Consider the following 15,440-nt stretch of genomic DNA (forward strand, 5'->3'; position numbering starts at 1 on the left):
GTAAATTTTAAATTCTTAATTAGTTTTAATACTAGTCACTATTCTAAAAAATAATAACATATTTTTAGAATTAAGAATGCTAATTGTTATATTAATTTGTTACTTTAAATAAAAACAGTTTTTAATTGGAACTATATGTTATAGTGTTTTTATGCGTAATTTTTACTCGCAAAATCTTTATCAATTGCAATGATAAATAATGGTTTATTTTTAGAGTCCATCTTAGTATCATTAAAGATTTTAAGTGATCTTTTAAAACATTTTCATTATCACCATGGTATTTCTTCAACACAAAATCGTAAAACTCCTTGCAGACAAGATGGTTGTTGCAAAACATGACTGTATCCATTCCCCTTAAAACTCATTTATATAAAAGTATTAAAATATAATGGCCGATGGCCTACTTTTTACATCCGTTTATATAAAAAATAGGCCTCTAACATTAAAAATTCAATACTTTTTTATTTAATTTTGAAACTAAAGCTACTTAAAACACTATAAAATTTCTTCTGAAAATTTGTTTATAAATTGCCTGTTTTCAATACAACCTCTTGTATTGAAAGCAAACAGATTTGATTTTATAATACATAGTTTTAAGGTAATTTGTTGCAAACCATATAAGCTGATGTTGTTTTAACACAATTGTAATATAAACTTGATCATACAATGTAATTATAATATATTTTGAGAATTGTGAATAAGTTATTTCTTATAAATTAATAATTAAGAACAACATAAACAAAATGAATACGAACAAAAGATTTTTAACCTTCCAATACATGACACACTCATAGCCAGTCCAGTAAAAGTTCCTTGAAATTCTGGTAATACAGAGTTTGAAACAAATATATTCACAGAAATAAAGCAACCATTAATAACAATGCTAATAGTTCCTAGACATGCCACCAAAGAAAACCACCGAATTCCACTAAAAGATATTTAATAAATAGACAAATACTTGTTAAGTAATCTTAATCTTTTTACTTGCAAAGTATATTAAAAACTTGCAAAGTATATTAAAAGCAAAGTAAAACGAAACTGCAGCATTTTGATTTCCTAAGCATCGAAATGATGACAAAAATCTCCATCTTTCTTTAATTAAAATTTTCAATATGACCCCACCCTATATTTACTAGATACTTTAATACCCCTGTGTTAATTAGATACCGCTTATTTGACACCTAAGAGTATATAATTTATATATACTTAAAAAAAAAACTGTTACTTGTTTGATATCAAGACTAACGCAGGGATAAATGAGTAAATACACCCACATCCAATGATCCAATATATAAATGCCTAGATTGAAAATAACTTCAATAAATATGTATGTTCCCTCTTTATCTTTATCTTTTTTTCTTTCAAAAATTTATGTAAAAAAATCAATCCAAATGAGAAAAAAAGCAAAAAAACAAACAAACAACAACAACAACAACAAAAATAAATTTATTTATTTATGGTTTATTTTAAACTAACTGTTTTTCTTATTTAATTATTTAATTACTTTAACTATTCGAATTAATTTAACTATTCAAAAAAATATTACTCAATCTTTTTTGTTTGTGTTTTTATATGGATTTTTTTTTTACATCTTTGTTGGTGCTATATTTTTACATGGATTTTTCCAATGAAAACATTAAAATTGTTTAGCAACGTCCTAAAAAGTGAAACTTTCAATAAAATTTAAAAAAACGCAAAAAATTGTTTGTATACTTTGTTTCTGCAGTAAAGGTTTTTAATCATAAGATCAAAGGTTCTTGGTTATAACTTGCATGTTCAACAAAATTGCATGTGCAACAAAAAGATCGAAAACTATTTCATTGTTTTCACAATTAAGTTTCTGTATATTCAAATCCTTATTGTAAAAGGGTTCACTTGGTTTATGACCGTGGAAATTATTCATTTTGGTTTTTGTGTTTATTCTTTGCGTTTAAGTCAAAATTTAATATAATTACATCCTGATGTAGTTGTAGATAAAGCATTTTGTAATGCAAAACTACAAGGACTAGCACCACAAAAGAAGTCTAAAGAAATATTTTCTTTAGTGACAACATTCTATAGCAATCTCAATTGTCAACCTTTGATCTCAGAAGCTAACCTTTTACTTAAAGTATCTCATAATGAAAGAGTCAAAAATGTTTTTTCTAATATTCATCCAGTATTAGCTTTTACACAACCTCCTAACTTACTAAGAAGACTTACTTCTTTAAAAGTTAAAACAAATAATAAGAAGATTGGCATATTTAAATGCAAAAAGATTGTGTAAAATATGCAAACTCTACCATTAAGAAGTAGATGAGTTTGAAATATCTAATGGTACTATCTGAAAAATAAAAAGCCACATCACATGAAACAGCAAAAATGTAAGTTATTGCCTTGAATGATTGGCATGCAAAATTCAAGCCAAATATACTGACAAAATTAAAAATTTAGGAATACGAATAAACAGACATATTTCTAGTTGCAGAATAAATTTGAATAGAATAGAACTAATAGATTTGACAGAATAGAACTAATAGATTTGACAACCATGTTTGTATCTGTTAACGTTCCCACAAAAATGTAATTGGAACCTTTTTTCAACTTTTTGTTTTCCTTGAGCTTAACAATTAAAGTTTTTTGTTATCATACGAAGAGCATCTGCTTAAACAAAAATATGATACTTTTAATTACAGGTACCGAAAAAAGTTTAGAACCACTTAACAATTTTGCGTAATTTCATTATTTTTTCAATGTATGAAACTAATATTGAATCAGGCCGACTGCTTTGAGATCTTGAAGTAAATTCCCCTGTTTCTTTATAAAGTCTAATAATCTTGGTCACAGAGCTATAGGAAACTCCAATAACTGTCGCTGTTTGCCTATGCAATTTGGAAGTATGGTTATATAAAGCAATAATTTGGGATCGAACTTCAATTGGTATTTCTTTACTTTTACCCATTGGAAAATACTATAAAACTGAAATAAAATTGTAATTCAATATAATAAAATGACAAACCTGCTTACGGAATATATAGATTTACTAGTTTATGTGATAGTATTGTTAAATATCCTTTGACATAAAATTTCTCAATTTGTGTTTGTTTGTTTATTGATCGCTTAATGTGTATGCAATTGAATGCGGTGTTAATTCCTTTAGGTTTTAATTAAAGCATGTCATATATATATATAATTTATCATCAAAGTTCAATATTAGTTTCATACATTGTACATTGAAAAAAATAATGAAATTACCCAAAATTGTTAAGTGGTTCTAAACTTTTTTTGGTAATACTTTGTGTATTATCAGAATTTAATCCATCATAATAGTTAATCATAGCAACAATATGCAATTAAAATTATTTTTATTTTGTATACAAAATCTTGCTTCAATACCAAAACAGCACTACTGATGATTTTTTGAAAGGCCTCTAGTGCTTAAAGTTTATTTAATTAATTATTTAAGTAAAAAAAATAGTTTGTATTAGTTTAGTTTTTGGAAATTAAAAAATATTTTTAATAAAGATTATTTTGAGAATAAAAGATTTACTTTTGTTAACTGATTTGACTACCTTTTGCTATATATATATATATATATATATATATATATATATATATATATATATATATATATATATATATATATATATATATATATATATATATATATATATATATATATATATATATATATATATATATATATATTCAGTACTCAGTTGATTCGGATGGCTAATTCAAAACACAAGCTTTACTCTTTTTGAAGAATTCTTTAGCCAACTTGGCTTTGTATTTGGTATCATTATCCTGCTTGTATGTCCATCTCCAAGACATTTTGATGACTTTGCATGAGGTAACATAATGCTTTTACAAATCTCTTTATATTTCTTGATCAATAGTTAAATCTATGGAGTGGACCAAAACCTTTCTGAACAAAGCACCCCCAAACCATAACATTACCTCCTCCATTTTTTACAGCAGGTAGATAAAAGTGTTAAAAGATATGTCTTGACCTATTTGATGTCAAACATACCTGATTCTGTCTGGTTTACACAGCACACTATATTACACATACTAATACACAGAATAAACCTCTTTTCATCACTAAAAAGAATATAGTTGTTACTGCACAATTTATTAATATTGTTTACAAATCAATGTTGCCTACTCCATAATTTATTAATATTGTTTACAAATCAATAAATTGGCAATTTTTTGAAAAAAATGTACAAAGCTTTAGTTTGTCTGCAATTCAATCAACTCATTAAAAGTCATTACATTTAAATCAATTATAGTAAATTAATAAATAATTATTATTAATTTCTCCAATTATTTAACCATAAAATTAAAAACTATAAATTTAATTATAATTAACAAAATTAGATTCTGTGTCACTCATATAGCTAAAAACTAGTCAATGGAGTGACACCTTAAAAATATAAACAAATAAAACAAAACAAAAAAATTGAAACAAAGGCAACAATAAAGAGAGTGCAATAAAACACAAGTAATAAAAAAAAAAGTAATAGGAACAATAATATTAAAAAAATTTGGAATCAGAACCAAAATATTAAAGGAGTAAGACTAACAAAAATGAAAAAAAGAGAAAGAACTAACGGATGAGATGAGTGAGAATAAAATGTATGAGAAAACACAAATTTATATGACATAAGTTCAGAAAATGAGGGTGAGAGAAAAAAATTTCTGTAGACAAATATAAAAAAGCAAAATAAAGTAAAATAATTAAAAAAAGTATATACATACACTACTACATATAATATTAAACCCTATATTATACGTTACATGTATTAACTAAACAAAAGTATATAGAAAAAGCAGAAACAAACAAAATCAACAAAGAAAAATGCAAAAGAGTAACCATTAAACAAAAATCTCCATTGCGATGTCAATACAAAGTGATGTCATTCAAAATGTCATGCCATTCAAAACATAATAGAAAACATAAAAATGTTTCAACTTGGAATCATCGTCAGAAATAATATGTTGGCTTTAGTCAGTGAAAATTTAAATAGAAAGCACACTCTTATCCTTACTAATGTTGCAAATATGGCCAGAGGTAGAATTTAACCATAAACCTCTTAATTTTGAAGCAACTACATATCAATGCATGGTACCATATATAGATGCTCTAACATGTTTCAAAAGATTGATTTCACAATGAGATACAATTAAATCTTAATTTAATAACAAAATGATAACTTAACTTGACAAAAATAAAATACACTTTAGAAAACCTTTTTAGATACAGAGTTTCAAAGATAATTAAAAAAACAAAAAAAAACAAAAGGTTATTCTTAAAAATTTACTCTCAGCAATGATGCAACTTCTATACCAACATGAACCCTAATTTAGTTTTTCATCTGGTCTAACACTAATGGAATATCACCATGATTACACTACCATGTGTAAAACATAACTAACACATCACTCATAAAATAGTTTTTTATTTACTTCTTATTATAGAAAATTTTTTTTTTTTTTTTTAATTTGTTGTTAAAAGCTTTGTTATATTTTTTTAAAACAATAAATAAATAAAAAGTAAATACTTGAGCATATTTTTTATTTTATATAAATATATAAATTATAATTAATGTTTATTATATTTTTTTATTTGTTGTGTACAATTACTATTTTTTTTTTCTTCAAAAAAATGGATTAAAAAAGAACAAAATATATAAAATATTTTACCTTTTTAGCGCCAACTTTTTGCACAATCTACAAATAAAAAGTTTAAAATAAAAAGTAAAACAAAACAGATGATATCATATATTTGTTATAACAATACTCTATATCATTTATAGTATAATAAAGATAACATAATAGAGATAATAAATAGAAATAACCTTAGTAGTGATACATAACAGTTGTCAACATTTGGTATAGAGTTAATCATTAACAAAATATCAGACTTTTGTAAAATTGCAGTTAATATTATTCACTTTTATTCATTTTTTATTCTATTTTTATATTTCTTATTTTACTATCCTTATTTTCTTATTTTACTATTTAAATTAAACATTAAAAACCATCCGCGCCACCTAACTTGTTTTAAATTTTTTTTACAAATATTCATGGTGTGCGAAGCAACCTTCCAACAGTTGAATCTTACCTCTTGCAAAATTTACCAGACTTGTTTGCTATTAACAAGAATAATTTGAATTTCACTATTCCTTCTTCAAATCTCAGTACTAATGGGTACTAACCTTTGAATTGCAAAGACTTTTTTAGTGATATGCTTGGCTTGAGATTTACATACACATCAAATAACCTATTTGTCATGATATAAGGTTTGAATTCTTTGACCATTTGATTATACGCATCCACTTGGCATCTCTCTACTCTATCACCTTTCTCTTGGTTCTTTATCATTCTCCTTCTTCCCAAGAATGCACTCTTTTGTAATTTTGTAATGTGATTTCTAATCAAATTGACCTTGCCCTTTCTCTTTACCCCTCTATCAATAATGCTGTTTTTGCTGACTTTATTGCTCATCACTTAATGGCTTGGCTCTTGGAATGTTAGATATGCCCTTGTTAATTCCATTAACAAGGGCATATCTAACATTTTATCCCTCATTCATGGCACAGATCTTATTACCTCTCCCAAGGATAAGGCAGAACTATTTGCAAAGAACTTTTCTTTTAATTCGACTCTTGAATATTATGACCATTCTCTTCCTTCTAGTCTAATTAAACAGGTTAATCCATTGTTAGACATTCAAATCACTCCAGTTTCAGTTGCTAAAGTCATATCTCTATTAACTCTTTACAGCTTGTGGTCTAGACAACAATTCTGTCATAGTCTTACAAAACTGTTTTCTAGAACTCTCTTTAATTTTCTCTAAACTATTTAATACGAGCTTTGCCTTCCTGCTGGAAAACAAGACTTAGTCACGGCATCTGTTGTTCCAATTTTAATATCAATTGAATCTGATCTAACTTCTTTAATAGATTAGATGTAGTAGTAGCTTGTAAATTTTAATTCCAACAAAACTTTTTTATCTACTACAAACAACTATTGCAAAACTGTCAACATTCCTTTCTTAATGAATGGCAATTAATCAACGATCTCTCACTGAATCCGCTTCTTTACATCTTTTTGAATTATCATTTACTACCTGACCTATCATGGAAATCATATATACAACCAATTGCCAAATTAACATCTGCTAAGATTGCTTCTCCTTATTGTGCTTGCCATTTTCTTACTACTAATTCCATTCTCTACCTCTAAAATCTATTCATCTCTGTACAGATGACTTGCAAATGTTTACATTCTTGTTTTCAAAAAAACGTGCCCGCATACTTGTAGGCAGAAAAAATAAATATCTAAAGTTTTTCAGCAAAAAATATTAAGATGTTTGTATATTTTGTTAGGAAATTTATTCACTTATTGATTTTTTAGCATAAATTAAATTATTTTAACTTGTTGTTGTGTTACTAGTTACTCAAAAAGATGTGAAAACTTATGTGGATTTAAAATTTATAAACCTTTTTTAAAAAAATCAGCTTATAAAAGGAGAAAACATAGAGACTGGATTAAAGCGAAAATATGACATAGAGACTGAATTAAAATAATCCAATAAACATTTCGTAACATTGAAGTTGCTCCAATTTCTAGTTCGATCCAAAAATGAGAAGGGAAAAGTATGCTAAAGTATTCAAACAAGGATCCTTATCAATATTATCATCTATGATAAAGAGCTTGATAACTATACTAAGAAAATAAATTATGACACCAAACCATCTAATCTAATCTAAGTCTACTATTTTTTAATATTTTCAACACAATGTTTATAAAGCAGGACTTTAAATTTTTGACTTTTACTTAATACAGTATTAAATTTAATTGAAATATGAAGCTTGAACTAAAGTAAACTAATTTCATACCAAAATCTTAAATGATAATGTAGTTTTTTAAAAAAGTTAAAATTTATTTCACTCATGCCTGATGTTGTAGGACCATCTTTATTTTGTGCTCATAAAGCACAATAAAATAAAAAATTTTAAATTCACGATAGCAAACTTGGTTTAGTTATAAACATATCAATACCATTAAATGTCTAATTGGTATATAATAAAAACCAGCTGGGGCAACTTGTTTTCTATCTGCTGACAGGGATTGTGTATTATACAGATTACTATATCAGAATAGACTTTTATCAGAAAATTAAACCTGGTGGCTATAATTTTGCAGACAGAGGACTGGTTCTTATCACTTACTCCTGTTATTCCATAACTATTGTGTTTTTTTTATGTAAAATAATTGTATCTTTAGACTATATAATATAAATTTACTAAACCAGGACTCGATATTAAAAATGCTATCGGGGTAACATTAAAAATCATAGATTTTACAAAAGACTACAATTATCTGAACACAAAATCTAGAACGCATAATGCTCATGAATAGAGGAACTAGATATATATAGTATGTTTCCCATTAATTAAATTACTGTGAGGATCACTCAATTTGTTAGATACCATGTTGAATATGAATGCTTTTGATCATTTAAATATGAGTGTATTTGATTAATGCAAATGAATATAATCAGGGTGGCGAGCAAATTTTCATGTTCATTTTCCATGACTTTTCCCTAAAACTTTAACATACAAAACAAAAACAAAAAAATTCACATTGTCCTTTACTTTTACTCAAAAACATAAACTTGGTTTAAAAGTGCTCTCATCAACTTAGTTTGTAATTAAATCAATTATAGCATAATATATTTAATTTTCTGACTTTAGCAGAATGTCCAAGTTGCTGGCCACCTTGATTATTTAAAAATAATAAAAGTAAATTTATGGAAAAGCATTATTTTATCATTTACAGATTAAAAACCTAAATACATTTTAAAGGAGGGTATTAGTTTTTATGTGTCTATTGTCTGGTTTAAAAGTCCTTTCATCTTCTTTTTGTACTGTACTGGACTCATTTTGTTCCAATAAAAGTGTTACCTAATTTTTTTACAATGCTAAATTTTATATTCAGATTTATCAATTTTTGTTGTTGTTTTACAACAACAACAAAAATTGATGAATCTGAATATAAAATTTGCAGAAGAACATAAAATATATAATATATAAAATATATACATAAACGTTTATAATAGCAATCAAAGTTTATAAAAATAATACAATTTTTTTTATTTTTACAATGTAAATAAAAAAATGTAGCTATATATGTAATTTGTTACACTTTTTATGTAACTAATTATTTCAATCATTTAAAAAAAATAAATTTAAATTTAACTAATTATTTCAATCATTTTTCATAAAGAAGACAAAATTTTATTAAAGGATGTAAAAGAAATCCAAAAAACACTTATAAAGTGTATTTACATTATTGACTTAGGAATGTATACGTGTAAAGTTTACAAAAAGATGTGATGTTGCACGAATAGTCATCTATGGAATACTGTAGTCATATCTGGGCTGGTTCTTCTAATGATGTTTTTTCTTTTTTAAAAGGTCCAAAAATGCATTTTAAACCAGCTCTAACTGCTAAGCTTGAGCCTCTTACTCATTGTCATAAACTCTTTCTCTTTTCTACAAATGCTATCATGGCCACTGCTCAAAAGAGCTATCATCTCTAGTTTCATCAACTAAAACTCATTATTGTTTGACTTGTCATTTAGCAAGATCTTATTCGTTTACTGTATCTGTCCCTGCATGCTCTAAAAACTTTTATTTGTCTAGTTTTTTTTTCCCACACTTTAACACTTTAGAACTCTCTGCCATCTTCATATTTTCCTGACTCATTCAACCTTTAACTTCATAAGTCTTCTGATAACTGTTTCTTTGCTATATAACTCTATTTTTTTTTTTTTTTAGTAACTCCTAATTTATGAGTGGTTGCTTGCAGCCTTTTTGGGAGTGAATCAGAATTTAAAAAAATGCAGCTTTGTGGACAAAAACTTTTATAAAATCATCAAAACCTTTATACAATCCATGTAACAATACAGATGAGTTATTATTTGAACTTGAGAGTATTTTTAATAGACAGAGTTTGCAAAATTGAGCTAAAAATATAACAACTTTTTAAAATTATCCTATAAATTTGTGCAGCTACATCCTTTCCTGTGTTTGTTTTTTGTTTCCCTAAGTTAACACATGGTCTCGGGGACATTTTTAACTTATGACACTTAAATAATCAGCTTTAATTATGCAAAGAATTCAGTAAAAAAGTAGGAACGCCACATTTGATATTAAATTCGTTTGAGTATTTTCTGTTTTTTAAACAAGTTTTATTTTGTAACTAAACTAATCCAGTGAAAAAGTTTCTTTTAAAAGATCATAAAATTTGAAAATTTCTTATTCCAACAAAGCCAACACTCTCTGGTTGTTCCTGTATCATAACCAGAAGTTTCAGGCATTTTCCCACCTGCAAAGTAAAAGTATTTTTATCTGATATCAAAAAGTAATTTTATATAGAGTCTGATTAACAAGTTTTTTGTTATTTGTTTTTTTTAATACTTTTATCTTTGAATTGATCAATTGTTGATCAAAACCAAATTTAAGATCCAATTTATATGACTGAACCCTATTTTGTTGCTGACAAATCTTCCTAGCTTAATTTTGGGAGCCAGAACACTTTTTACCAAAAAATGAATGACCATGCTGATTTAACTTTTTTTTATATTAGGAGTTTTTACAAAAAACTATTGAGGCGTTTTCAAAAGAATTCTCATTCTGCTACATTTAACCTCATTTTCAATAAATTTGTTTTAAATAATAAAATAAATATTTTATAGATATTTTATGTATAAGGATTAAACCACAAAACTGTTTAATTAGCTTGAAAAATTAAATCAAAAATTGTCTTATATCTTAAACATCAGCTCTAATTTCTCTGTTTATGAACAAAATAAATTACTGAAGACACACTCACGACAGACATTTCAAATTGTAAATACAAATATATAAAATAATATTTTTCATAATTTAATTCAATTGGTTATAACAATTCAATTGGTTATAACAATTTAATATAGTTAGACAGATTGTTAACTGCAGTAAATAAACATTATTTTATAAAATTAACTTGTAAACAATACACAAATACATATACAGCCCTTGAAATTAATGTCAGCATTCGGCAAACCTAACTGCCAACCTGAAAGTTTCTTAGGTCAGCAAACTTTAATCAACCTTGTTTTCTATATTGTTATAAAAAATTTTGTGTAAACCAAATGCTGAATAGTTTAAGCTCGGCAAGTTATTGCTAACCTTATTTTTTGTAATTCCTAAGGTTGCATTTTTGATTTATATTATACCAACCTTTGGTGAAATGGTAACACTTCCAACAATATCAATAACTGCACAAAACATTAGCAGCAAACCGATATGTGAACTACTCATTGATAATCCCTCTAATGATTTAACATAAAAATAAAAATTTTTTGTGTTTGTTTTATTACAATGCTATAAGCTCTGCATGTTTATTACTTTTAAAAACCAGCAGACAATTTCATTAATACCAAACTCTGCAGAAGTAGCAGCAAATATAATAAACAGTTCCATGTAACCAATTCCAACCACACCAAGTATTGCATAAACAATCATTGTATTTAAACAATCTTTATCCCTAAAATTATGCTTAAAAATATGTATATATATATATATATACATATATATATATATATATATATATATATATATATATATATATATATATATATATATATATATATATATATATATATATATATATATATATATATATATATATATATATATACATATATATATATATATATATATATATATATATATATATATACATATATATATATATATATACATATATATATATATATATACTATATATATATATATATATATATATATATATATATATATATATATATATATATATATATGTGTGTGTATGTGTATGTGTATGTATATATATATGTATGCATGTATGTAAGTATGTATGTATGTATGTTTGTATGTATGTATGTATGTATGTATATATATACAGATATATATATATAAATATATTTATTTATATATACATATATTTATATAAGTATATGCACACACTCATGCACATACACACCTATATATTTATACACATAACCGAAGTAAAATTATGCGCTAACTGAGAAGCACTTGTCCAGATGTTTGTTTTGCCAACTATTTGTTTATGGAAAAAATTTTTAACTTGAAAAATAAAAAGGAATCTCAAAAAAGAAATTAATTAAGAAATTTCAACAAGTAAACCTAAAGGTGTATGTTCTGAGGCTGAGTTCTAGCAACTTACTAAATATTTTTTAAAAGTTATTATGTAAATTATATATGTAAAAAAAAAAAGTTATAAATGATAGCGGCTTTATAGAAGAAAAAAAAATTGTTTATCAAACTGATCTTTTTTTTTCTTCTCTTTTTTGCGGTACACTTAATAATATAGTTGAAAAACAACACAAGAAGCAGAATGGAACCTTATGGTACCTCAGAAGTTGCTGAAAATAAAGTAGACTGTGGTTCATCATAAACAATTTAAATATTGATTTAGTAAAAAATATTTCTATAATTCTAATAATTTTTTTAAATACACCTTACGAAGAGAGCTAATAGAGAAAACCAGCATGCTGGACTTTATTAAAAGCCTTAAATGTCAAAAGCAACAGACTTCAATAACATTTAAGGGATTTCACATTAAAAGCTCAATTCGCAATACCATGTTTTATAATTATTTTTAAAAAGAAAACCATAACTCTCTAACTATTTACTTTTATTGTCTTTTATAGATGAGATTTTATAGTCTTTTAAAGATGAGAAATAACACCAGACCAAGGATGGAACCTTTTGAAACTCCCAAAGTTACTAGAAATAACAAAGAGTTTTCTCCATCAAGGACAACTTTAATTGTGATTCAATAATTTAAAAAACTTCCAGAACAAACCATATAAAGAGGGCAATAGGGTTTGGAGTATTTTAATTGTATTTGTAAAAGTTACAATAATAAATACAATAGCAACATACAATGCATTTTTTTTTTGTTACATTTTTAATTAATTGGAATTCTAACACTAGTTATTATTATTGAATTGGAACATTAAATGGGCAGTAGAACAAGAGAATCAAAAGCTATATTGATTGTGTCAGAGTAGCATTTGTAAAACAATTTAGAGAAAATGGCTAAAGTCTCTTGAACTTATTTTCTGATAATTTTTTAGAATCTAAATAAACTAATATGATAACGACAGATCTTGTTTGTGTTATTGCTTTCATTACAATTACAGCAGTCTGCATCCTAGTCTAACAGTGGATTAACCTGTTTCTTTGGGGTAACAGGGAGAGTGAGGTGATTAGATTCAAGAGCTTTTGTTGATGACACTGTTAAAGACTTTTCAAAAGTTTCTAAAACCTTTTGAAATAAAATACAAGATTTAGTAATATATCTTAGAATAATAGCAACTGCACAAGAAAACTATCAACGAGGGTTGACTTAAAACTGACAAGAAGAAACAAAAGCTTCTATGCCTGCCTCAACCCAGGAATTTATTAGGGAAGTGTAATTTTTGGCAGAGAAATGTCAGCTCAAAAACTATAACAAAGAAAATCACAAAAATAATCTTGGTCATTCTTAAGGTAGTTGTAAAAAGTGCGTAAAAAGTGAGTGAATGTAGTAGTACATGATAAAAAAGTGACTGAAGTAGTAGTACATGATAAAAGTTTTAATGAGATGCAGGCATGATCTGAACCACCTTAACACAAACAAGGGGAAACTGGAACAAGCTAAAAGATAAGTCAGAAATGAAGGAGTGAAAGTAATTGATTAGAGTTTTCTAGGAAATAAGTCACAAAATTAAGTGTTTTTTAACTAGCAGGGTTAGTAGTACAAGAGCCAAGTTATTTAGTGTGGTGACCATTTAAGTCACTAATAAAAACAGAGGAATAATACATCATCCTAGACAAAATACGATGTAGCGCAGATTTACATCTACACCAGTTTGTTAGATGAAAAGTAAAAAAAATGTCCTGCTTACTCAAAGTGTTTGCCTAGAAGACCTTTTATATAACAGTAGCCTTATGCAGTTTAAATAAAAATACCCATCATGGGTACATGATGGGTATTTTTATTTAAAAATCATATTTAGTCTTTACTCAACCAAGAGTCCCAAGGCAGGGTTAGTTTATATCCGAGTTTTTCAGGTTTTTGCTTCAAAAAGCAAATCCTATTAGACAGAACATAAAGAAGATCATTAATTACATTTTACCAGTTGCAGGGTGATCATAATAAACCTTATTGATTTGAAGTTAGACCAATTAACCACAGATTAGTTATGACCAACCTAACTAAAATAATAATAACAAATAATTTTCATCTGTGTTAAATAGAACAATGTTGCATGAAACATAATGCATTAGACATAATGTTTTTGCTAATGTTCATGTTTTAAAGTTTCCATCGGTAATAATGTTATAGTTTCAAATTTGCCATTATTGATAATTTAAGTGATTTCACGCTTGAATTGCAGTACCAAGTTTTAAAATAATTTTTTAACATGCTGATTTGAATAATTTTATAGTCTTTTATAGATTAGATGAAGTGAAGGATGAAACCTTTTAAAACTCTAGAAGTTAACAGGGGTAAAAATAGCATTTTCCGTCGAGGACAACTTTAATGCTGTAATTAGAACAAAGTGATTCAATAAATTCACTATATAAAAAGATACACTATATAAAAAGAGCTTATGGAGAAGACCAGCAAACGAGACTTTATCAAAAGCTTTATATACCATAAGCTATGTCTTTGCCTCACTGTTTCCATCTAATGGGCATTAGAACCTTTTGGTTATTAGGGTTATAAGTAAAATGTTAATTAGTGCAATATGCCACATGTTGTGCTGCTTTATAAGACTTTTATTTTTAGAAAAAGGCTATGAGAAGTTAATTATTTCAATTTAAATTCTAGGTAAACACTCTTTTAACTTTAAAACTCTCAGTAAAGTTGGTGTAAAGCAAAGTTCATCTAAAATAAAATTCATGGTCTAGATGACCACGAATTTTATTTTTGATGCCTTTACTTAAAAAATAAAAGTTATGGTCCTCTTGCCTTTACTTAAAAAGTATAGCTTGATGGTGTATCAATAAAAATACTTGAGCACATGTAAACTGCATCCCTTAACTATTTTGTAGTCCCTTTGGCAAAGAGTATGGGGGGTAAGCAGGATATTTCTGTTGATAAGCCTAGCACCCTTTTTCAATTATTAGATATGTGCATAGGTAAATCTATGGAACATTTTTTCATACTTAACATGAGTTTTTGTTTGTGTAATTATAGTTAAATGCTATTTTAATTCTCTCTGTTATTTCCTAACAAAGGTATAATGCTAAAACTCAATTCAATGGTTCTGAGGGCAGCTACTAGTAAAGTTTCATGAACTAATTGGTAAGGTTCAGATAGGTTAACTTCATCAACACATGTAA

General features: G+C 26.3%; 1 protein-coding gene across 6 annotated transcripts in view; it reads right to left on the bottom strand.

The window, feature by feature from the left end:
• LOC105847246 (uncharacterized) overlaps positions 1-15,440 on the bottom strand; it is a 75,184-nt gene that overhangs the window by 2,927 nt on the left and 56,817 nt on the right. For 4 of the 6 annotated variants that reach the window (XM_065801333.1, XM_065801334.1, XM_065801335.1 and 1 more), the window contains 5 exons: positions 11,480-11,586; positions 11,280-11,371; positions 5,689-5,715; positions 1,226-1,299; positions 770-928 (listed from right to left, as the gene is read on the bottom strand). In XM_065801333.1, coding sequence (XP_065657405.1) covers positions 770-928; positions 1,226-1,299; positions 5,689-5,715; positions 11,280-11,371; positions 11,480-11,586 — 459 coding nt within the window. The remainder of the gene's footprint in view (positions 1-769; positions 929-1,225; positions 1,300-5,688; positions 5,716-11,279; positions 11,372-11,479; positions 11,587-15,440) is intronic. The other 2 variants (XR_010639615.1, XM_065801337.1) reach the window with 2 other exon arrangements.

This window comes from Hydra vulgaris, chromosome 07 (genome assembly GCF_038396675.1).
Source record: "Hydra vulgaris chromosome 07, alternate assembly HydraT2T_AEP".
In the NCBI taxonomy this organism is placed as follows: domain Eukaryota; kingdom Metazoa; phylum Cnidaria; class Hydrozoa; order Anthoathecata; family Hydridae; genus Hydra; species Hydra vulgaris.